General features: G+C 56.2%; 1 protein-coding gene across 1 annotated transcript; it reads left to right on the forward strand.

Moving 5' to 3' along the window:
* Positions 1–23,995, forward strand: LOC127574419 (IQ and AAA domain-containing protein 1-like). Its single transcript, XM_052023424.1, has 9 exons — positions 1–105; positions 561–709; positions 13,311–13,611; positions 16,838–16,948; positions 17,454–17,642; positions 19,359–19,430; positions 22,402–22,598; positions 22,864–22,948; positions 23,810–23,995. The coding sequence occupies exons 1-9, from the start codon at positions 1–3 to the stop codon at positions 23,993–23,995; spliced, it is 1,395 nt and encodes a 464-aa protein (XP_051879384.1).
* The last annotated feature ends 318 nt before the right edge of the window (positions 23,996–24,313 follow it).

Genomic DNA, 24,313 nt, shown 5'->3' on the forward strand with positions numbered 1-24,313 from the left:
ATGCCGGCCCCCACCCTGCCAGAGTTGCTGGTCAGGCCCAGGGCCCGGCGTCTCTCGCGGGAGGCGGCCCGGCACAACCTGAGCCACCTGGCGGACACGCCGATGGTGCCGTTCCGCGAGGCGCCGAGGCGGTTCTTGTACGGGCTGCTCCTGCACACCTTTCACTTCCTTGCCCTGGTCTGCCGGCCGGACACGCCATGGCGGTCCATCTTGTCGGCGAGGGGGGTCCCCGGTGGAGGTCTCTCTACGCGGGAGTGCTCCCGCTGTACATCGGGGACCTGGGCTGGAGGGTGTTGCACCAGGCCGTGCCGTGCAACCGATTCTTGAGCCGGTTCACCGACACCCCGGCCGCCTGTCACTTCTGCGGCCGGGAGGAGACGGTGTACCACGTGTACGCGGAGTGCGGGAGGTTGCAGCCCCTCGTTGTGTATCTGAGGAGGCTGCTGCTGAAGTTCTGGCTGCACTTCAGCAAGGCACTGATGGTTTACGGGCACCTGGTGCGGCGCGGGGAGGGGCGCGCGGAGGATCTCCTGATGGGTCTTCTGCTGGGCCTGGCCAAGCTGGCCATCCACGGAACGCGGCGACGGGCAGCCGAGGGTTCTGGCCGGTCCGGCTGCCTGCCCGTCTTCTGTGCTTACCTGCGCATGCGGATGTCCTTGGAGAGGGAGCACGCGGTCTCCACAGGCACCCCAGCTGAGTTCCGCGCTCGGTGGGCCCCTCAGGGGATCACGTGTGTCGTGGACGGTACCAATGCAATTTTGATCTGAAGTGTTGTGTGCTGCGATGGCGGGCATAGTGTTGTGTGTGCGTTTCACGGGTATTAGTTTGCATTATTCTCTGTAGCTATGTAGTTGCTTAGTTGTTTCTTTCTGTATTTGATGTAATGCATTGATATTGGTTGTTTGTAGTGCTTTTAGCCAATAAAGGTTTGAAAAAAAAAGCGGCGGTACTGAGGGAGGGTCACTGTGGGGAGTCTCAACCTTTACCCAAGATCCACGTGGCCTGTGGTGTGGAACAGGAAGATCCCATAGTCTGGGTGAAAGGTGATGCTGGTTCTGTGTCCGTGGGGACACAGACATTGTCGAATGTTCCCTCCGTCTGGATACCGCTGTCTGCTGAGCTATTGGCTTGGAAGCTTTGTTAGCCATCTACTCCTGGGAGCCCTGTGCAGCCTCTGTCCTCGTGGATGCGTTGGGCTTCCAGTGCTGAGCAATTGTGTGATCAGACTGTGCCTCCAACAGCTGGCAGATGTTGATTACAACTTGTCACTGAGCACCTAAGCCGTGATCCTTCCTGGAATGCCAGTGATTTCTCAGACACAGTCTGCAGATTACCAGCTGCAGATGGTGATGTCAGTTCAGGTTCCTCCGAATGTCCTTGACCCTCGGACCAGAGATGGGGTCAGCTCCGTGTCCCCAGACCTTGGGCACACTGCCCCAGTGGTGCAGGGGTCAGGTGGCGCCGTGGTCCAGTGACGCAGGGGTCAGGTGGCGCCGTGGTCAGGTGACACAGGGGTCAGGTGGTGTGGTGGTGGGCATATTCACTGGACTGCTCCCCACAGTCTGATCATCTCCCATCCAGTGACTGTGGGAAGATGTGTCCCCTGCTGTTGTCCAGTGGGTATGTGGTGAGGGTCGGGGGGAGAGGTACATTGTTCATCAGGTACATGGTTCTCTTTCTTTCTTTCTTTCTTTTTCAACCTTTTTATTAGTTTTCAAATTAATACAGATTAATATATAACATCGATGTTTGTACATGTAATACACAGAGATCAGGAGAACAATCATAGCACAGATAATCATAAAGAACAATAAAGTATAAAAAAAGTCTGTAGATCCAACGATCTGTCAGTGAATGAATATAATATAAAAGAAAAAGATTTATTATAAAATATAAAAGAAAAAAAAACAAAACAATAAGAAAAATTATAAACAATATATCAAACCAAACTAAGCGAAAGAAAAAAAAATTCAAAAAAAAACAGAAAAAAAGACTGGACTAAAATTTCTCAGTAGAAACAGAACAAAATTATGTCGTCAACTCCGTTCCTCTAAATTGAAAGGTTATTATAAAGGGATCTACATCATGTGAAAATATTGAATAGATGGACTCCAAATATCTTCAAATTTAAGCAAAGGATCAACAGTACCACTCCTAATTTTTTCCAAGTTTAAACATGATATAGTTTGAGAGAACCATTGAAAAGTAGTAGGGGGTATTGGATCCTTCCATTTAAGCAAAATGGATCATTTGGCCATTAATGTAACAAAGGCAATCATACGGTTAGCGGAAGCAGATAAATGGCCAGACTCTATCCTTGGTAATCCAAAAATTGCAGTGATAGGGTGAGGTTGTAAATCAATCTTCAATACATTTGAAATAATGTTAGAAATGTCTTTCCAATATTTTTCCAAAAGAGGACAGGACCAAAACATGTGTGTCAAAGGAGCCACATTCAATTTAAATCTGTCACATACAGGATTCATACCGTGATAAAAACGGGCTAGCTTATCTTTGGACATATGGGTCCTGTGAACCACCTTAAACTGCATCAATGAGTGTCTGGCACACATTGAAGATGTATTAACTAAATGAAGAATTTTCTTCCAAGTCTCTGTAGGTAAAGATGTCTGGAGTTCACTTTCCCATTCATCATGGTTTTCTGAAAGTGGTGACGCAGGTAGACAGGGTGCTGAAGAAGGTGTTTTGCTCGCTGGCCTCATTGGTCAGGGCTCTGAGTCCAGGAGGTCAGTTGTACAAAGACGTTGGTGAGACTGCACAGAGTATTTTGTCCAGTTCTGGTCACAGCTGTAGGGAGGGTGTGATTAAAACTGGAAACGATGCAGGAAGATTCACAAAGATATCACCAGGACTGGAGGGCAGGTTAAAATTTAAAAGGCATTTGGACAGGTACTTTGATATGAAGGCCTAATGCAGGCAAATAGGATGAGTGCAGCAGGTGGGCATGGACTAGGTGGGCCGAATGGCCTGTTCCTGTGCTGCATGGTTCGATGAGAACTGCCCCTTTTTACTTGAAAGTGTTCCACAATCTGTATTTGCAGAGTTTAAAGTACATTTGTGGATCTAAAGCTTCACCTTCTGTGACGTCAGCCTGTGAAAATAATTGCAAAGTTAGGTGGTGAATAACCAGGTCCCTGAGGACCATTCGGTCCCCTGTGGCCACATCCACCAGTGGCCCCCATCCCAGTCAGTCCCAGCTCCCAGCTCTCAGCCTGTAGCCGGCTGAGTCCAGACTTTGTCACATACTTCTTCAAAGCCGGCAGTGGCCCAGCCTCCACTGCTCCCTGCAGCAGCTCCAGGTACTCACCGCTGCCCGATCCCCTCCTGCGGCAGTTCCAGGTACTCACCGCTGCCCGATCCCCCTCAGATCCCCTCCACTTCTGCAGTTGATCAAGATCCTGTTGTAACCTTCACTGACCACCTCACCACCAATGTTGGTGCCATCTGCAAACTTACGAACCATCTCATCCACATTCTCATTCAAATCGTTAGTATATCTGACAAACAACAGTGGACCCAGTGGCACACCACTGGTCTCCAGTCTGAGAAACAACCCCCCCACCACCCTCTGCCAACTCCCACCAATCCTGTATCCAACTGGCTGCTCGCCCTGAATCCCATGTGATCTCACCTTCAGCACCAGCCGACTTGCCCTGGATCTAATGGGCCCAGTCTCCCATGTGGGTCCTTGTCAAAGCCCTTAGTCAATTCCATGTAAAGCACATCTACTGCACAGCCCTTCTCAACACATTCTGTTTTCTCCTCAAAAAGTCAACTAGATTGGTCAGACCAGATCCCTGTCCTTGACAAAGGTATGCTGGTATAGAACATAGAACACTACAGCACAGTACAGGCCCTTCGGCCCACAATGTTGTGCTGACATTTTATCCTGCTCTAAGATCTATCTAACCCTTCCCTCCCACACAGCCCTCCATTTCTCTATCATTCATGTGTCTATCTAAGAGTCTCTTAAATGTCCCCCTAATAAATCTAACCCCACCACCTCTGCTGGCAGTGCGTTCCACACACCCACCGCTCCCTGTGTAAAAACACTTACCCCTGACATCCCCCTTATATCTTCATCCAATCACCTTAAAATTATGTCCCCTCATGTTAGACATTGTCACCCTGGGAAAAAGTCTCTGACTGTCCACTCGATCTATGCCTCTTATCATCTTGTACACCTCTATCAAGTCACCACTCATCCTTCTTCTCTCCAAAGAGATAAGCCCTAGCTCGCTCAACCTATCCTCATGGGACATGCTCTCTAATCCAGACAACATCCTGGTAAATCTCCTCTGCACCCTCTCTAAAGCTTCCACATCCTTCCTATAATGAAGCGACCAGAACTGAACACAATACTCCAAGTGTGGTATAACCAGAGTTCTATAGAGCTGCAACATCACCTTGCGGCGCTTGAACTCACTACCCCGACTAATGAAGGCCAACACTCCATACACCTTCTTAATGACCCTATCGACCTGCACAGCAACCTTGAGGGATCTATGGACGTGGACACGAAGATCCCTCTGTTCCTCCACACTGCTAAGAGTCCTGCCATTAACCTTGTATTCTGCCTTCAGATTCCATCTCCTGAAGTGTATCACTTCACACTTTTCAGGTTGAACTCCATCTACCACTTCTCAGCCCAGCTCTGCATTCTATCAATATCCTGTTATAATCTACAGCAAACTTCTACACTATCCACAACACCACCAACATTTGTATCATCAGCAAACTTACTAACCCACCCTTCCACATCCTCATCCAAGTCATTTATAAAAATCACAAAGAGCAGGGGTCCCAGAACAGATCCCTGCGGAAGACCACTGGTCACCAACCTCCAGGCAGAATATGCTCCATCTGCCACTACCCTCTGTCTTCTATGGGCGAGCCAATTCTGAATCCACACAGCCAAGTTTCCCTGGATCCCATGCCTCCTGACTTTCTGAATAAGCCTTCCATGAGGAACCTTATCAAACGCCTTACTAAAATCCATGTACACCACATCCACTGCTCTGACACAAAGGTTGGGGGTGTTGTGGATAGTTTGGAGGGCTGTCAGAGGTTACAGAGGGACATAGATAGGATGCAAAGTTGGGCTGAGAAGTTTCAGATGCAGTTCAACCCAGGTAAGTGTGAAGTGGTTCATTTTGGTAGGTCAAATATGATGGCAGAATATAGTATTAATGGTAGGACTCCTGGCAGTGTGGAGGATCAGAGGGATCTTGGGGTCCAAGTCCATAGGACGCTCAAAGCGGCTGCGCAGGTTGACTCTGGTTAAGAAGGCATATGGTGTATTGTCCTTCATCAATCGGGGAATTGAATTTAGGAGCCGAGAGGTAGTGTTGCAGCCATATACGTCCCTGGTCAGACCCCACTTGCAGTACTGTGCTCAGTTCTGGTCGCCTCACTACAGGAAAGATGTGGAAGCCATAGAGAGGGTGCAGAGGAGATTTACAAGGATGCTGCCTGGAATGCAGAGCATGCCTTATGAAAGCAGGTTGAGGGAACACGGCCTTTTCTCCTCGGAGAGACGGAGGATGAGGGGGGACCTGATAGAGGTGTATAAGATGATGAGAGGTATTGATCGGGTAGATAGTCAGAGGCTTTTCCCCAGGGCTGACTTGGTGGCCACAAGAGGACATAGGTTTAAGGTGCTGGGGAGTAGGTATAGGGGAGATGTCAAGGGTAGGTTTTTACTCAGAGAGTGGTGAGTGTGTGGAATGGGCTGCCGGCAACGGTGGTGGAGGCGGATATGATAGGGTCTTTTAAGAGACTGTTGGATAGGTACATGCAGCTGAGTAAAATAGAGGGCTATGGGTAAGCCTAGTACTTTCTAGGGTAGGGACATGTTCGGCACAGCTTTGTGGGCTGAAGGGCCTGAATTGTGCTGTAGATTTTCTACGTTTCTAATGTGCTTTGTCACATCCTCAAAGAATTCAATCAGGCTCGTGAAGCACGACCTGCACCTCACAAAGCCATGCTGACTGTCCCTAATCAGCCTATATTTCTCTAAATGCCCATAAATCCTATCTCTAAGAATCTTCTCCAGTAATTTTCCCACCACTGATCCAAGTAAGCTTGTCACCAAACTCCAAGACCTAGGACTCAACACCTCCCTCTGTAACTGGATCCTTGACTTTCTAACCAACAGATCGCAATCAGTGAGGATAGGCAGCAATACCTCAGGCATGATTATCCTCAACACTGGTGCTCCACAAAGCTGCATCCTCAGCCCTCTACTCTACTCCCTATACATTCACGACTATGTGGCCAGATTCTGCTCAAACTCCATCTACAAGTTTGCAGATGATACCACTGTTGTAGGCTGTATCTCAAACAGCGATGAGTCGGAGTACAGGAAGGAGATAGAGAGCTTAGTGGAATGGTGTCATGACAACAACCTTTCCCTCAGTGTCAACAAAAGAGCTGGTCATTGACTTCAGGAAAGGGGGCGGTGTACATACACCTGTCTACATCAATGGTGCTGAGGTTGAGAGGGTTAAGAGCTTCAAGTTCCTGGGAGTGAACATTACCAACAGCCTGTCCTGGTCAAATCACGTAGAAGCCACGGCCAAGAAAGCTCACCAGCGCCTCTACTTCCTCAGGAGGCTAAAGAAATTTGGTTTGTCCCCTTTGACTCTCACCAACTTTTACTGATGCACCATAAAAAGCATCCTATCTGGATGTATCATGGCTTGGTACAGCAACTGCGCTGCCCAGGACCGCAAGAAACTGCAGAGAGTTGTGGACACAGCCCAGCACATCACAGACACCAGCCTCCCCTCCTTGGACTCTGTCCTTACCTCTCGCTGTCTTGGTGAAGCAGCCAATGAATTCAAAGACCCCACCCACCCGGGACATTCTCTCTTCTCTCTTCTTCCATCGGGTAGAAGATACAGGAGCCTGAGGGCACGTTCCACCAGACTTAAGGACAGCTTCTACCCCACTGTGATAAGACTATTGAACAGTTCCCTTATACAATGAGATGACTTCATGATCTACCTTGTTGTGACCTTGCACCTTATTGCACTGCACTTTCTCTGTAGCTGTGACACTTTACTCTGTACTGTTATTGTTTTTACCTGTACTACATCAATGCACTCTGTACTAACCCAATGTAACTGCACTGTATAATGAATTGACCTGTATGATCGGTTTGTAAGACAAGCTTTTCACTGTACCTCAGTACAAGTGACAATAATAAACCAATACCAATACCAATTATTGTGGTTCTGGTCACCTAACTATAGGAAGGATATCAGTAAGATTGAAAGAGTGCAGAGGAGATTTACTAGAATGTTTCCGGGTCATCAGGAGTTGAGTTACAGGGAAAGATTGAACAGGTTAGGACTTTATTCCTTGGAGTGCAGAAGAATGAGGGGAGATTTGATAGAGGTTCACAAAATTATGAGGGGTATAGACAGAGTTAATGCAAGTAGGCTCTTTCCACCTAGATTAGGAGAGATAAGTACGAGAGGACATGGCTTTAGGGTGAAAGGGGAAAGGTTTAGGGGGAACGTTAGGGGGAACTTCTTCACTCAGAGAGTGGTGGGAGTGTGGAACGGGCTGCCATCTGATGTAGTAAATATGGGCTCACTCTTAAGTTTTAAGAATAAATTGGATAGATACATGGATGGGAGAGGTCTGGAGGGTTATGGGCTGGGTGCGGGTAAATGGGACTAGTGGAATAAAGTTTTGGCACAGACTAGAAGGGCCGAATAGCCTGTTTTCGGTGATGTAGTGTTCTATGGTTCTAATACCAAGACCCACTGGTCTGCAATTCCCAGGCTTAACCGCACTCCCTTTCTTAAACAAAGGAACAACATTTGCCACCCTCCAATCATCTGGCACTACTCCTGTGGCCAGTGAGGACGCAAAGATCATCGCCAAAGGCGCAGCAATCTCTTCCCTCGCTTCCCGTAATAACCTTGGATATATCCCGTCTGGCCCCAGTGACTTATCTATCCTAATGTTTTTCAATAGTTCCAGCACATCCCCTTTCCTCACGTTGACATGCCCCAGCGTATCAGCCTGTCATACGCCATCCTCACAAATGTCAAGGTCTCTCTCACTGGTGAACACTGAAGCAAAGTATTCATTAAGGACCTCCCCTACCTCTTCCGACTCCAGGCACATGTTTCCTCTTTTATCCCTGATCGGTCCTACCCTCACTCTAGTCATCCTCCTATTCTTCACAGACGTGTAGAACACCTTGGGGTTTTCCTTAATCCTACTCACCAAGGCCTTCTCATGCCCCCTTCTAGCTCTCCTAAATCCATTCTTAAGCTCTCTCCTGGCTACCTTGTAACTCTCCAGAGTCCCGTCTGATCCATGCTTTCTAAACCTCAGGTAAGCTTCTTTCTCCCTCTTTACAAGATATTCTACGTCTCTTGTCAACCACGGTTCCTTCACTCTACCATCCTTACCCTGCCTCAATGGGACAAACCTATCCAGAACCCCATGCAAGTATTCCTTAAACAACCCCCACATTTCCACTGTGCACTTCCCCAAAAACATCTGTTCCCAATTTACCCTCCCAAGCTTCTGCCTAATAGCAGTATAATCCCCCCTCCCCCAGTTAAACACTTTCCCATATCGTCTGCTCCTATCCCTCTACAAGGCTATGGTAAAGGTCAAGGTGTTATGGTCACTCTCTCCAAAATGCTCTCCCACTGAGAGATCTGAAACCTGATCAGGTTCATTGCCTAGTACCAGGTCCAGAATGGCCTCTCCTCAAGTGGGCCTGTCCACATACTGTGTCAGGAATCCTTCCTGGACACACCAAACAAACTCTGCCCCATCTACCCTTTACACTAAGGAGGTGCTAATCAATATTAGTGAAGTTGAAATCACCCATGACAACAACCCCGTTATTTTTGCACCTCTCCAAAATCTGCCTCCCGATCTGCTCCTCAGTGTCTCTGCTGCTGTTGGGGGGTCTGTAGAATACTCCCAATAGAGTGATTGCTCCCTTCCTGTTTCTGACTTCCACCCACACTGACTCAGTGGACGATCCCTCCAGGACGTCCACCCATTCTACAGCTGTGACACTGACCCTGATCAGCAAAGCCACTCCCCCACCTCTTTTACCTCCGTCCCTGTCCCTTTTGAAACATCTAAATCCCGGAATATCCAGCAGCCATTCCTGCCCTTGCGACAGCCAAGTCTCTGTAATGGCCACATCGTAGTTCCATGTACTTACCCATGCTCTGAGTTCATCAGCCTTGTTCTTGATACTTCTCGCATTAAACTAGACACACTTCAGCCCATCCAACTGACTGCAATTTTGCCCTTTCAACTGCCTGTCCTTCCTCACAGTCTTTCTACACTCTGCATCTACTTGTACACTAAATGCACCAACCTCTGACCCATCACTCTGGTTCCCATCCCCCTGCCAAACTAGTTGAAACCCTCCCCAACAGATCTAGCAAACCTGCCCACAAGAATATTGGTCCCCCTCCAGTTCAGGTGTAACCCGTCCCTTTTGTACAGGTCGTACCTTCCCCAGAAGAGATCCCAATGATCAATAAATCTGAAACCCTGCCCCCTGCACCAACTCCTCAGCCACGCATTCATCTGCCAAATCATCCTATTCTTACCCTCACAGGCACGTGGCACAGGCAGCAATCCAGAGATTACTACCCTTGAGGTCCTGCTTTTCAGCTTCCTACCTAACTCCCTCTATTCCCTCTTCAGGACCACATCTCTTTTCCTACCTATATCACTGGACCCAATATGTACCACGACCTCTGGCTGTTCACCCTCCCCCTTCAGAATGCTCTGGACCTGATCCGAGACGTCTCTGACCCTGGCACCGGGGAGGCAACATACCATCCGGGAGTCTCTTTCACATCCACAGGATCTCCCGTCTGCCCCCTTACTATGGAATCCCCTGTCACTACCACCCTCCTCTTCTTCCCCCTTCCCTTCTGCACCACACGACCAGGCTCAGTGCCAGAGACCAGGTCACTGCAGCTTTCCCCTGGTAGGTCGTCCCCCCCCAATAGTATCCAAAGCGGTACACCTGCTATTGAGGGGACTTTGATCCTAACCCTTTAACTTTGATGGGTCCCTGCCTCTCCTCGTGATCATTAATTCTGTACCTCCAGTAACATCCCTCCCATGACATGAGGCTCACACGTCTGCAGTCACCAGGCTTTTTCATGCTGCCTTTCTTGAAAAAGAGGGACCATGTTTTCCTGATGTGACCAGGAAAGATTTCAACATCTGAAGCAGGGCCCCAGCCATCAGTCCCCATGTATTCTGCAGCAGCCTGGGAGGTCCCATCCAGTCCTGAGGCTTTTCCGGCCAGGACATTGGGTACCTGCTCATTACTGCTGGAGACCAGCACCAGACTTCCACCTTCCCTGTCACCGAATTCTCCAGAGACAACGTCTGTTCCCTTTGTGAATACCGATGCAAAGTGTTCATTCAGGACCTCACCATCCCTTCTTGTTCCACACAGACGGTCCCACGTGTCCCTGATGGGACCCATTCTTTCCCCGATACTTGTTGCTCCTGATGTACTTCCAGGACCCCTTTGGACTGACCTTCCTGCTGTCTGTGGGTGGGATTTTGTGACTCTCTTTGCCTTCCTCATTTCCATTTGAAGCACCTCCCTGCTCTGTTCATACTCCCGACACACCTCCACATCATTCCTTCCCTGTACCTGTTAGCCCTGCCCTTCACCCTGACAGGAACCTGTTGACCCTGGGCTCTCACTGCTTCCCCTGGAATACTCCCCAGTGCAGGTGCAGACGTACCTGTCATCGATGTACCCGGTCCATGTCACCCCCACCCGGTCCACGTCACCCCCCCTCAGTCCACATCCCCCCCCCCCCCCGAGTCCATCGCCCCCTGGTCCACATTGCCCCCAGTCACGGGAGAGACTCTGCGATCTGGAGCAAAAGTGAAGCTGCTGGAGGGGGTCTCAGTGGCACCTCCATCACCCCCCATCACCTCCCCCGTCACCTCCCCGTCACCCCCCATCACCTCCCCATCACCTCCCCCCGTCACCTCCTCCATCACCTCCCCCCGTCACCCCCCATCACCCCGTCACCTCCCCCGTCACCCCCCGTCACCCCATCACCTCCCCATCACCCCCAATCACCCCTCCACCTCCCCGTCACCTCCCCGTCACCCCCGTCACCTCCTCCGTCACCTCCCCCCGTCACCTCCTCCGTCACCTCCTCCATCACCTCCCCCCGTCACCTCCACACGTCACCCCTGTCAACCCCGTCACCCCCCGTCACCCCATCACCTCCCTATCACCCCCAATCACCCCTCCACCTCCCCGTCACCCACCCGTCACCCCCGTCACCCCCCGTCACCTCCCCCGGCCCTCCCCTAACCTGTATACTGGCTTCCTCTCCCTGTCTGGGTAAAAGGTCTTGACCTGAACTGTTGACTATCCATTTCCCTCCACAGATGATGCCTGACCCACAGAGTCCCTCCAGCTTCCTCCAGACCACCCAGCTTCGACACCCCTACTCCCGGGACCCCCACCCCCCCCCCCAGGACCCCCACACCCCCGGGACCCCCACATCCCCAGGACCCAACCCCCCTGGGACCCCCCCACCCCCCCAGGACCCAAACACCCATGGGAACCTCACACCTCCAGGAGCCCCACAGCCCCTGAGACCCCCATAACCCCGAGACACCTACATCCCCTGGGACCCCCACACCCCCGAGACACCTACATCCCCAGGGACCCCCACACCCCCGGAAACCCCCCACTGCCCCGGGACCCCCACACTGCTCACTGCATGGCTGTTGAACCAGGGAAGCTTCAGTGGTGAAGTGAGTAGTGCTGCTGCCTCAGCCCCAGAGATCCAGGTTCAAACCCGACCTCTGGCGCTGTCTGTGTGGAGTTTGCACATCTCCCCCGGGTGCTCTGGTTTCCTCCCACAACCCAACGACGTGCGGGTCAGTATAAATTGCCCCCAGTGTGTGGGTGAGGGGTAGAATGTGGGGGGAGTTGCTGGGAGAATGGAATGGGGTCAGTGTAAACACTGTCGCACACCACTGCACACTGTCGCACACTGTCGCACACCACTGCACACTGTCGCACACCACTGCACACTGTTGCACACTGTCGCACACCACTGCACACTGTCGCACACTGTCGCACACCACTGCACACTGTCGCACACCACTGCACACTGCCACACACCGTCACACACTGCCACACACCGTCAAACACCACTGCACACTGCCACACACTGTCACATACTGCCACACACCGTCACACACCGTCACACACCACTGCACACTGTCGCACACCACTGCACACCGTCACACACCGCTGCACACCGCCACACACCATCACACACCACTGCACACTGTCGCACACCACTGCACACCGTCAAACACCGCCACACACCACCGCACACCGCCGCACACCGCCACACACCGTCACACATCACTGCACACTGTCGCACACCACTGCACACCGTCACACACCGTCGCACACCGCCACACACCGTCACACATCACTGCACACTGTCGCACACCACTGCACACCGTCACACACCGTCACACACCGCCACACACCGTCACACACCACTGCCTGGAGCTCATGGTGACTGGAGCTTTCTGCGGGGAGTTTCCATTGTGTCCTGTCTCCAGGGCGATCTGTAAACAGAATCTGGTGAGGTGGTGGTGGGGGGGGGGGGGGGGGGGGTATATACAGGAAGGGGGACAGTGGCGAGGAGGGGAAGGGAGGGGACAAGAGGACAGGAGCTGAGCTGAAGGTCAGGAGTGACAGGGAGATGGAGTGACCTGGTGGGGGGTAGGAGGTCACTGAGGCAGAGTTGGATTTGGGGGCTGTGGGTGTGGAAGAAAGACCTGGGGAGGCAGTGGGGGAGGGAAGGGGGGCTGGGAGGGCTGATGGACAGCAGAAGGGGTGGAGTGGGGTTGGGCAGGGGACACTCCCACTGACCACAGGCGCCTGTCAAACAGAAGCTTCAACTCTCCACCACAGATCGGGAGAGATTTGGAACGGCAGCAACTGCCCAGCAGGGACCAGCAGCTGCCCAGCAGCTGAGAGACCACAGTGATGTCCCACAGGTGAGTTGTGTGGGTGACTGACCCCTGGGGTACAGATGTGTGGGGTTACCGCTGACGTACAGATGTGTGTGATGTGACTGCTGGGTACAGATGTGTGGGGTGACTGTGACCCCTGGGGTACAGATGTGTGGGGTAACACCGCTGGCGTACAGATGTGCGGGGTGACTGATCCCTGGGTACAGATGTGTGGAGTGACCATGATGTCTGCCCCACAGCACCTACCAACAGCTGTGGCGCCGAGCTCAGAGCAGCGTCGGGGAGGTCCTGCAGCTGGAGGCGGCAGGTCCTGGACTGGACACTGACCAGGAGAACCTGTTCCTCAAGTATGTGCGGATCTTCCACCAGCTCCAGCTGCTACAGGACCAGATGGTGCAGCCCCAGAAGTGGCAGCTGGTCCAGCAGCTCCTGCAGGCTCTGATGGGACGTCTGTTGGAGGTGCGACGGGACATGGTGGAGAGGGGCCTGAGCGAGTTCCGATTCATGGACAACACCATGCAGGACCTGAAGCTGACCCCCGTGAGTAGTCAGGTGGCAGGGTGTGCACAGGACATAGTGTGTGAGAGTGCGTCTGTGTGTGTCAGTGTGTGGATGTGGATGTGTGTGTGTCCGTGTGTGTCAGTGTGAGAGTGTGTCAGTGTGTGTCAGTGTGTATCAGCGTGTGGTTGTGTCAGTGTGAGAGTGTGTCCATGTGTGTCAGTGTGCGGGTGAGTGTCAGGGTATGTCAGTGTGTGCCAGTGTGTGGGTGTGTCAGTATGTGGGGGTAGAAGCATAGAAACATAGATAAACTACAGCACAGTTCAGGCCCTTCGGCCCACAAAGCTGCACCGGACATGTCCCTACCTTAGAAATTACTAGGCTTACCCATAGCCCTCTATTTTTCTCAGCTCCATGTACCTATCCAACAATCTCTTAAAAGACCCTATCATATCCGCCTCCACCACCGTTTCCGGCAGCCCATTTCACGCACTCACCACTCTCTGAGTAAAAACCTACCCTTGACATCTCCCCTATACCTACTCCCCAGCACCTTAAACCTATGTCCTCTTGTGGCCACCAAGTCAGCCCTGGGGAAAAGCCTCTGACTATCTACCCGATCAATACCTCTCATCATCTTATACACCTCTATCAGGTCCCCCCTCATCCTCTGTCTCTCCAAGGAGAAAAGGCCGTGTTCCCTCAACCTGCTTTCATAAGGCATGCTCCGCATTCCAGGCAGCATCCTTGTAAATCTCCTCTGCACCCTCTCTATGGCTTCCACATCTTTCCTGTAGTGAGGCGACCAGAACTGAGCACAATACTCCAAGTGGGGTCTGACCAGGGTCCTATATAGCTGCAACAATACCTCCCGGTTCCTAAATTTAACTCCCCGATTGACGAAGGACAATACACCATATGCCTTCTTAACCACAGAGTCAACCTGTGCAGCCGCTTTGAGTGTCCAATGGACTCGGACCCCAAGATCCCTCTGATCCTCCACACTGTCAAGAGTCCTACCACTAAGACTATATTCTGCCATCATATTTGACCTACCAAAATGAACCACTTCACACTTATCTGGGTTGAACTGCATCTGCAACTTCTCAGCCCAACTTTGCATCCTATCTATGTCCCTCTGTAACCTCTGACAGCCCTCCAAACTATCCACAACACCCCCAACCTCTGTGTCATCCGCAAACTTACTAACCCATCCCTCCACTTCCTCATCCAGGTCATTTATAAAAATCACAAAGAGCAAGGGTCCCAGTACAGATCCCTGAGGTACACCACTGGTCACCGACCTCCACGCAGAATACGACCCTTCAACAACCACTCTTTGCCTTCTGTGGGCCAGCCAGTTCTGAATCCACACTGCAATGCCCCCTTGGATCCCATGCCTCCTTGCTTTCTCAATAAGCCTCGCATGAGGTACCTTATCAAATGCGTTGCTGAAATCCATATACACTACATCTGCTGCTCTCCCTTCATTGATGTGTTTAGTCACATCCTCAAAAAATTCAATCAGGCTCGTAAGGCAGGACCTGCCCTTGACAAAGCCATGCTGACTATTCCTAATCATATTATACCTCTCCAAATGATCATAAATCCTGCCTCTCAGGATCTTCTCCATCAGCTTACCAACCACTGAGGTAAGACTCACTGGTCTATAATGACCTGGGCTATCCCTACTCCCCTTCTTGAATAAGGGAACAACATCCTCAACCCTCCAATCTTCCGGAACCTCTCCCGTCTCCATTGACGACACAAAGATCATCGTCAGAGGCTCCGCAATCTGTCAGTGTATGGGCGTGTCAGTGTGTGTCAGTGTGTGAGAGTGTGGGTGTGTCAGTGTGTCTGTGTGTGTGGGTGTGTCAGGGAGTGGGTGTGTCAGGGTGTGTGTCAGTGTGGGAGAGTGTGTCAGTGTGTGTCAGTTTTTGTGGGTGTGTCAGTGTGTGAGTGGGTGTGTCAGCACATATGAGTGGGTCAGTATGTGTGAGAATGTTAGTGAAGGTGTCTCTGTGTGTGTTTCAATGTGAGTGTGTGTGTGTCAGTGTGTGAAGGTGTTAGTGTGTCAGTGTATGAGGGTGTGATTGTGGCAGTGTGTAAGGGTGTTAATGTGCATGTGTCTAGTTGTGTAAGGTTGCTTCATACAGGCACAGCTGTTGCTATCCAAGTGCATGTGTGTGTGTCTGTTAATCTTTGTGTGATACAACCGTGTGTGCAACAGTGTGTGAGCCGAGTGTGCCTGTGCAAGCAGTGTCTGAGTGTGTTTCTGATGTGTCGGTGTGGGGAGCAGACTGAGTGTTTGGGTGTGAGAATGCACACTCAGTGTGGAAACATTGTCCACAATTAATGCCCCAACACAGGGGCAGTTACTGGCCAATCCGGTGGCTGGATCTGCAGTTACACAGGGGCAGTTCCCGGGAACTGCTGAGAGTCATAACAACCCCTGGGGTCAACGCCCCGTTCCCAGAAACAACAACGTCCACTTCAGGCCGTCGAGCTGAGATTCAGGTCCCGGGACCGATGGACGTTCACCTGGAAAGTGGGGTGTGGAATATCAGTGATCCGGGGAACATCCCCATCTGCAGGTTCATGTGGGGCGGGGGGGGGGGGAAGAGGAGAGGGGAGGGGGGAGGAGGCGAGGAGGGGAGGGGAGGGGGAGGAGGAGGGGAGGGGAAGGGGTTAGTGAGGGACAGGAAGGGGAGGGGGAGGAGGAGGAGGGAGAGGGAAGGGGAGGGAGGGAAGAGAGGGGAGAGAGAGAGAGAGGGAGGGGAGGGGGAGGGGGAGAAGGAGGGACCTGGAACGTGGGTCCCGGGGGTTGGGGGGGGGGGGGGGGGATGTTCCGGCTGCAGTGAATCCACAGAACCACCGGGGGGCGGCAGAGCTCCACGTGTGACAACAGGAGCCTCGAAACCGCCGGAAACCCCCTCCCCCCCTCCCCCCTCACACCTCCCCCCCTCACACCTCTCCCCCTCACACCTCCCCCCTCACACCTCCCCCCTCACACCTCCCCCTCACACCTCCCCCCTCACACCTCCCCCTCCCCCCCTCCCCCCCTCCCCCTCCCCCTCTCCCCCTCCCTCCCCCTCTCCCCCCCTCTCCCTCTCCCTCCCCCCCTCCCCCCCTCACACCTCCCCCCTCCCCCTCCCCCTCTCCCCCTCCCCCTCCCTCCTCCTCTCCTCCTCCCCCCTCTCCCCCCTCTCCCTCCCCCTCTACCCCACTCTGATGACCTCTGCTTCATTGCCTTTCCTTTCTCTTGCAGAGCAGCGTTGAGATTCCCATCCCCAGGTACTTTACCAGGGAAGCGGAGAAGCTCCGTGAGGATCGAAAGGTTCTCCTGGGTCGGCTTTTGGAGCCGGAAGGACCCGTGGTGGTGAGCAGCTGAGTGTCTGAGGGAACGGTATCCCGGAGCGCTCCCTGGCGCTCCCAATATTCCCAGATATTGGCACCCTGGTCCTGCCTTGTCCTTGGTGTCCATAGCGGTTTAGTAATGAACATCATGATTCTCCAATGTCCTCAGCCAGACTGTGTGTTTGTAATAGGCCTGGTCCTGTCATTGAAAAAGTCCTTTCATGGACGGTGTGTTCCTGTAATGAACAATGTGGCCCTGTAATGGATGGTGCAGTCCTGTAATAGACAGTGCCGTCCTGTAATAGACAGTGCCGTCCTGTAACGGACGGTGCGGTCCTGTAATGAGGATTTTGCTGCTGGACAGCAGCCTCGGTCTCTCAGGGTGACGGCAGTGTCCTGGACCCAGGGTTGGTGTGTGGTCACAGGCTGTTGTCCAACACACACTGGGTGCGGCTGACGCTGGCTGAGCTCCTCGACTGGGGCGGGCTGCGCTGTGACCAGGGATCAGCCTGTGCTCTGTGTTTCAGGAGGCAGAGGTGCTGCTGACCACGGAGGAGGCCGTGCGCATTGTCCAGGCGGCGGAACGCGGCCGGCAGGGCCGTCTGCGTGCCGACATCATGAGGAACATCTGGAGGGAGGAGCAGAGGGAGAAACGCAGGAAGCTGCTGCCCCCCGTCACCATGGAGAGCCGACACGCTGCCACACTCATCCAGAAGGTGGGGGCCTGAGGGTACACCTCGAGGGAGGGGAGAGGGAAGGAGGGGAGAGGGGTGGGGAGGGAGGAGGAGGGGAGGGGGATGGGGAGAGGGGTGTGGAGAGGGGGGTGGGGAGGGAGGGGGAGATAGGACAATCCTCTCGTCCCACAATGACCCCAGTGGACCCACCCAGTGGTACTGGATCCTTCAGTAGGTCAGGGACCAGACCTGAGCCCAGGACTCCTGCCGAGGTCTCCCCAACACCCTGGAAAACAGGAACAAAACCTCCCTGTTCTCTAAACCCCCGCTTCGCACCACAGGCCTGTTTGCCTTCATAATAACCTGTTGGGGCTGCCTGGTAACTATGTGATTCCCGCCATCCACACTGACCACCCTGCACACCCCTAGCCATCTCACTGCCCGTCCACTGACCACCCTGCACACCCCCAGCCCTCTCACTGCCCGTCCACTGACCACCCTGCACACCCCCAGCCCTCTCACTGCCCGTCCACTGACCACCCTGCACACCCCCAGCCCTCTCACTACCCGTCCACCACTGACCACCCTGCACACCCCCAGCCGTCTCACTGCCCATCCACCACTGACCACCCTGCACACCCCCAGCCGTCTCACTGCCCATCCACTGACCACCCTGCACACCCCCAGCCGTCTCACTGCCCATCCACCACTGACCACCCTGCACACCCCCAGCCCTCTCACTGCCCGTCCACTGACCACCACCCTGCACACCCCCAGCCCTCTCACTGCCCGTCCACTGACCACCACCCTGCACACCCCCAGCCCTCTCACTGCCCGTCCACTGACCACCACCCTGCACACCCCCAGCCCTCTCACTGCCCGTCCACTGACCACCCTGCACACCCCCAGCCCTCTCACTGCCCGTCCGCTGGCCACCACCCTGCACACCCCCAGCCCTCTCACTGCCCGTCCGCTGACCACCACCCTGCACACCCCCAGCCCTCTCACTGCCCGTCCACTGACCACCACCCTGCACACCCCCAGCCCTCTCACTGCCCGTCCACTGACCACCCTGCACACCCCCAGCCCTCTCACTGCCCATCCACTGACCACCCTGCACACCCCCAGCCCTCTCACTGCCCATCCACTGACCACCCTGCACACCCCCAGCCCTCTCACTGCCCATCCACTGACCACCCTGCACACCCCCAGCTCTCTCACTGCCCGTCCACTGACCACCCTGCACACCCCCAGCCCTCTCACTGCCCGTCCACTGACCACCCTGCACACCCCCAGCCCTCTCACTGCCCGTCCACTGACCACCCTGCCCACCCCCAGCCCTCTCACTGCCCATCCACTGACCACCCTGCACACCCCCAGCTCTCTCACTGCCCGTCCACTGACCACCCTGCACACCCCCAGCCCTCTCACTGCCCGTCCACTGACCACCCTGCACACCCCCAGCCCTCTCACTGCCCGTCCACTGACCACCACCCTGCCCACCCCCAGCCCTCTCACTGCCCGTCCACTGACCACCCTGCACACCCCCAGCCCTCTCACTGCCCGTCCACTGACCACCCTGTACACCCCCAGCCCTCTCACTGCCCGTCCACTGACCACCACCCTGCACACCTCCGGCCCTCTCACTGCCCGTCCACTGACCACCCTGCACGCCCCCAGCCCTCTCACTGCCCGTCCGCTGACCACCACCCTGCACACCCCCAGCCCTCTCACTGCCCGTCCTCGTGTTCCCCACAGGTGTGGAGGGGTTACCACCAAAGGAAGCAAACAGTCCACCAGCGAGCCGAGGAGTTCAAGTTCATCGGGATGGTGAGTGCACCCACCCACCTGTGTGTGTGGTGGTCCCCGGGGGGGGGGGGGGGGGTGGTGGGGGAGTGGGGGTGGGGGAGTGGGGGTGTGGGACCTGGCTGAGTAACCTGTGGCTTGTGGATGGTGCCCACTGCGGTCGCGGGTTGGGGTGGGGGTGGCAGTGGGTGTAGGCGGTGAGGCTTTTTGGGAGGGGGTGGGGTGGGGGTGAGGTGAGTGTGGCGGGTGAGGGTGTGAGGTGTGTTAGAGGATGGGAGGAGGGGTGGGGGTGGGGGGTGAGGGTAGAGGGTGGGAGGAGGGGAGGGAGTAGGGGTGTGGGGTGGGGGTGGGGTGGAGGGTGGGAGGAGGGGTGGGTGGGTGTGGGGCTGGGGGTGGGGTGGAGGGTGGGAGGGGTGGGTGGGTATGGGGGTGTGGTGTGGGGGTGGGTGTGGGGGGTGGGGGTGGGGTGGGGTGGGGTGGAGGGTGGGAGGCAGGGTGGGTAGGTGTGGAGGTGGGGGTAGAGGGTGGGAGGAGGGGTGGGTGGGTGTGGGGGTAGGGGTGGGGGGTGAGGGGGTGAGGGTGGGGTGGGATGGAGGGTGGGTGTGGGGTGGGTCACACCACAGGCTGTGATGGGTCAGGGCGTGGTCAGTGAGGTCCGTATAAGGTGTGACCCAGTTGCCTGAGTGACCGCCTGGTCCCCAAAAACTCGACCTGCCGGGGTTGGTGGGGAGGGAGTATTGGGTGGGGGGAAACAGGGACAGAGTTGGCAGTGGGAGGGGGAGCAGGGACACGGAGTCTGCCGCCACCCCCTCCCACTGAGGAAGGGATGTGTTTCTGTGCTGGGAACTGTCCCCATTAGGAAGTGTTTAGTTCAGCGTTTTCAGTAATTGGGTGTTGTGAATGATATTTAAAATCCATTTGGGAAGCAATGAGGCAGCAAAGTGCTGAGGTTGTGTTGACGCCGCGCCGGCCGTCGGAGGGAGAGCGGTCGATGAATATTACAGCCTCATTACAGGTTCATTTGCAGTGGTGCTGATGGGGCCGGGACGAGCCGCCACTAATGGCAGCAGCACTGCAGCTCGCCTGCAGCCCCCGTCCTCATCAGCGCAGCTGCCCCCCCCGCCGCACACCGCCCCCACCGCACACCATTCCCCCGCCGCACACCATCCCCCCTGCACACCGTTCCCCCTGCACACCGTCCCCCTGCCCCCCTGCACACTGCCCCCACCGCATTCCGTCCCCCCCGCCGCACACCATTCCCCCGCCGCACACTGTGCCCCCTGCACACCGTCCCCCTGCCCCCTGCACACCGTCCCCGCCGCACACCGTACCCCCGCCGCACACCATCCCCCCGCCGCACACTGTGCCCCCTGCACACCGTCCCCGCCGCACACCGTACCCCCGCCGCACACCATCCCCCCGCCGCACACTGTGCCCCCTGCACACCGTCCCCCTGCCCCCTGCACACCGTCCCCGCCGCACACCGTACCCCCGCCGCACACCATCCCCCCGCCGCACACTGTGCCCCCTGCACACCGTCCCCCTGCCCCCTGCACACCGTCCCCGCCGCACACCGTCCCCGCCGCACACCGTCCCCCCCGCACACCGTCCCCGCCGCACACCATCCCCCCCCACACACCGTCCCCCCCCCGCACACCATCCCCCCCACCGCACACCGCAGCCGCCGAGACATCCCAGCCTTCCCTATCAGGCCTGTCTCCATGGTGACGGCCGGAGCAGGTTCCCATCGCCTCTCCTAATGTGAACATTATACGGCGGCAGGAATTAGTTCAGCTCCAAGCCGGCAGCAGCCCCTGGTCCTCACCCCCCCCCCCCCCCCAGCACAGTCAGAGGCACGGTTTGGGGTGGCGGAGGGGTCAGCCCTGGGTGGGGTTCAGCCCGGTGGAGGAGTCAGTCCTTGGGGGGGGGGGGTGGTCACTCCATGAGGGGTCAGCCCTGAGGGAGGGGCGAGGTGTCAGTACTAGGGAGAGAAGGGATGTGGAGGAAGGGGTGACCGCTGGGGAGAGGGGGGTGGGGGGAGGCTTCACCCATGGGGAGGGAAGGGGTGAACAGGAGTGGGCTGCTTGGCCACCCTGACCCCTGTGCTGAGAGGTCGAGGTTTGCTCTGACCTCAGCCTGGGCTCTGCCCCCCCCCCCCCGATCGCAGACCTCTGCCGCCCCCCCCCCCCCCCCCGGACCACCACTCCTCCACCTCCCCGTTGGACTATCACTCCTGGGTTCCGTCAGCTGGTGTCCCCAGATCTCGGGGAGAGGGTCCCGGACTCCCCACCCCCACACACTCTCACACCCTCACACACATCCGCCACACTCCCCCCCACACACTCCACACACAACCCACACGGGGGGTAGGGATTGGGAGGTCAGCAGGTGGATGACAGGAGGTTGGGGGTTGGGATGTGGTTGACGGGAGGTTGGGGGATGGGGGTCGGGAGGTCGGCGGATGGGGGTTGGGAGGTCAGGGTAGGGTCCGGAGGTCAAGGGGTGGTTGACAGGAGGTCGGTGGGTGGGGGTCAGGATGTGGTTGACAAGAGGTCGGGGGGGTGGGGTCGGCAGGTCAGGGTGGGGTCCGGAGGTCGAGGGGTGGGTGATGGGAGGTCGGGAGTGGGTGACAGGAGGTCGGCGCGTGGGGCTCTGGAGGTCAGGGGGTGGAGGTCAGGAGGTTGGTAGATAGGAGTCGGGAGGTTGGGCTGGGTCCCGGAAGGTCAGGGGTTGGGTGACAGGAGGTCGGGGGTGAGTGATGGGAGGTTGGGGGTAGGTGACGTGAGGTCGGGGGTTGGAGGTCAGGAGGTCGGGAGTGGATGACAGGAGGTCGGGGGGTTGGTGATGGGAGGTTGGGGGTGGGTGACGGGAGGTAGGGCGTGGGGGTCGGGAGGTCGGATGATGGGTGACGGGAGGTCGGGGGTCGGGAGGTCGGATGATGGGTGACGGGAGGTCGGGAGGTCGGGGCTGGGTGACGGTGTGCTGTTGACCACAGGTGCCCAGTGCAGTCCCGGAGACGCCGGCTGCAGCCACGGCGGACGCGGAGGAGCAGATGCATGCACTACAGGCACAGCGCTGGGCAGAGTTCGTGAGGGACCAGCCCCGGATCCGGCAGCTGGTGTTGGACACGGAGGGGCCGGAGCTGAGGGAGACGCTGAGGGGGCAGATCCGCAACTGGTTCATCGAGTGCTAGTGAGGGCAGAGTCCCCACCCCCATCCCACCCCACACACCCCTCCCAACCCACACCCTCACCCACCCCTCCCACCACACCCCCACACACCCCTCTCCCTCCCTCCCTGTCCCTCACTCCCCTCTCCCTCCCCTCCCCGTCCCTCACTCCCATCCCCCTCCCTCACTCCCTCCCCTTCCCTCCATCCCCATCCCTCACTCCCCTCTCCCTCCCTCACTCCCTCCCCCCCCACCCCCCGTCCCTCACCGCTGCCTGTTTTCCCGCAGCAATGCCAGCGGGAGGTTCCCGGACTATCCCACTCTGGAACAGGGAGGCTCCGCCCTCATCTTCACGCAGAAAACCCCGGAGCAGGTACGGTCACAACCCCGGGGGGGGGGGGGGGGTCAGTGAGTGTGGGGGGTGTCAGTGTAGGGGGGTCAGTGTGGGGGGGGTCAGTGTGTGGGGGTGTCAGTGTAGGGGGGTCAGTGTGGGGGGGGTCAGTGTGTGGGGGTGTCAGTGTAGGGGGGTCAGTGTGGGGGGGGTCAGTGTGTGGGGGGGTCAGTGTGGGAGGGGTCAGTGTGTGGGGGGGGTCAGTGTGTGGGGGGGTCAGTGTGTGGGGGTCAGTGTAGGGGGGTCAGTGTGTGAGGGGGTCATTGTCTGTGGGGTCGGCGTGTGTGGGGGTCGGCGTGTGGGGGGTCGGCATGTGTGGGAGGTCAGCGTGTGGGGGGGTCAGCGTGTAGGGGGGTCAGTGTGTGTGGGGGGGGTCAGTGTGTGTGGGGATCAGTGTGTTGGGGGGTCAATGTGTGGCGGGGGTCAGTGTGCAGACAGTGGGATCATTCTCCCTCCAGTGTGTGTGTGTGTGTGCATGGGTCTGTGTGTGTGTCTGCATATGCATGTGTGTGTATGTGTGTGTATGGCAGTTTGGGATTGGGGTCAGATTCAGGGTCGGGGTCAGATTTCGGGTCAGGATTGGGCTCAGGTCTGGGGTTGGGACTGGGGTCAGGTTTGTGGTCGGGACCGGGGTTAGATTCGGAGTCGGGATTGGGGTCAGATTCGGAGTCGGGATTGGGGTCAGATTCAGGCTCGGGATCGGGGTCAGATTCGGGCTCGGGATCGGGGTCAGGATCGGGGTCAGATTTGGGGTCAGAGTCACTGCAAGTTACTGGAGATGTGAGAGTCACGGAGAGACAGGTGTTGACAGGGCTCTGCTAACATCTGGAATTCCTGATGCAGCTGTTGGCCGAACTGGCCGCGGAGGCGGAGGAGAGGGAACGCCAGGCCGCAAATAAAGGATCGAAGAAGGAGGCAGTTGCCGAGGGGAAGCAAAGGAAGAGGAAGAAGGGTACAGAGGTGAGGCTGCGTACGCACACACTGTGCGCTGCGTACTTCACTCTGCACACAGTGCGCAGGACTGTGTAATGGCCTGTATACAGGGCATACAGTACACAGGACTGCCAGTTCTCACCCACACCCCCCCCCACCCTCCAGACAGAACAGGGATAGAGTTCCCCTGGCCCTCCAGCACATCATTCTTCGCAAATTCCACCAGCTACAACATGAACCCACCACCAGCCACATTTTCCCCTCCCCACCCCCTTCCTTTTTGCTTCCACAGAGATCACTCTTTCCCCGATTCCCTGGTCTGCTCATCCCTCCCCAAGCACTTCCTGCTTGAACTGCAGAGGTGTAACACCTGTCCCAACACCTCCTCCCTTACCACCATCCAGGGCCCTAAAC

This window comes from Pristis pectinata, chromosome 9 (genome assembly GCF_009764475.1).
Source record: "Pristis pectinata isolate sPriPec2 chromosome 9, sPriPec2.1.pri, whole genome shotgun sequence".
In the NCBI taxonomy this organism is placed as follows: domain Eukaryota; kingdom Metazoa; phylum Chordata; class Chondrichthyes; order Rhinopristiformes; family Pristidae; genus Pristis; species Pristis pectinata.

Bases quoted from the DNA above. Each gene is read 5' to 3' on its own strand.
- LOC127574419 (XM_052023424.1), top strand. From the start codon at position 1: ATGCCGGCCCCCACCCTGCCAGAGTTGCTGGTCAGGCCCAGGGCCCGG. The intron at 16,949-17,453 runs GTGAGCAGCTGA...TCTGTGTTTCAG, and splicing joins AGCCGGAAGGACCCGTGGTG to GAGGCAGAGGTGCTGCTGAC. The intron at 17,643-19,358 runs GTGGGGGCCTGA...TGTTCCCCACAG, and splicing joins CTGCCACACTCATCCAGAAG to GTGTGGAGGGGTTACCACCA.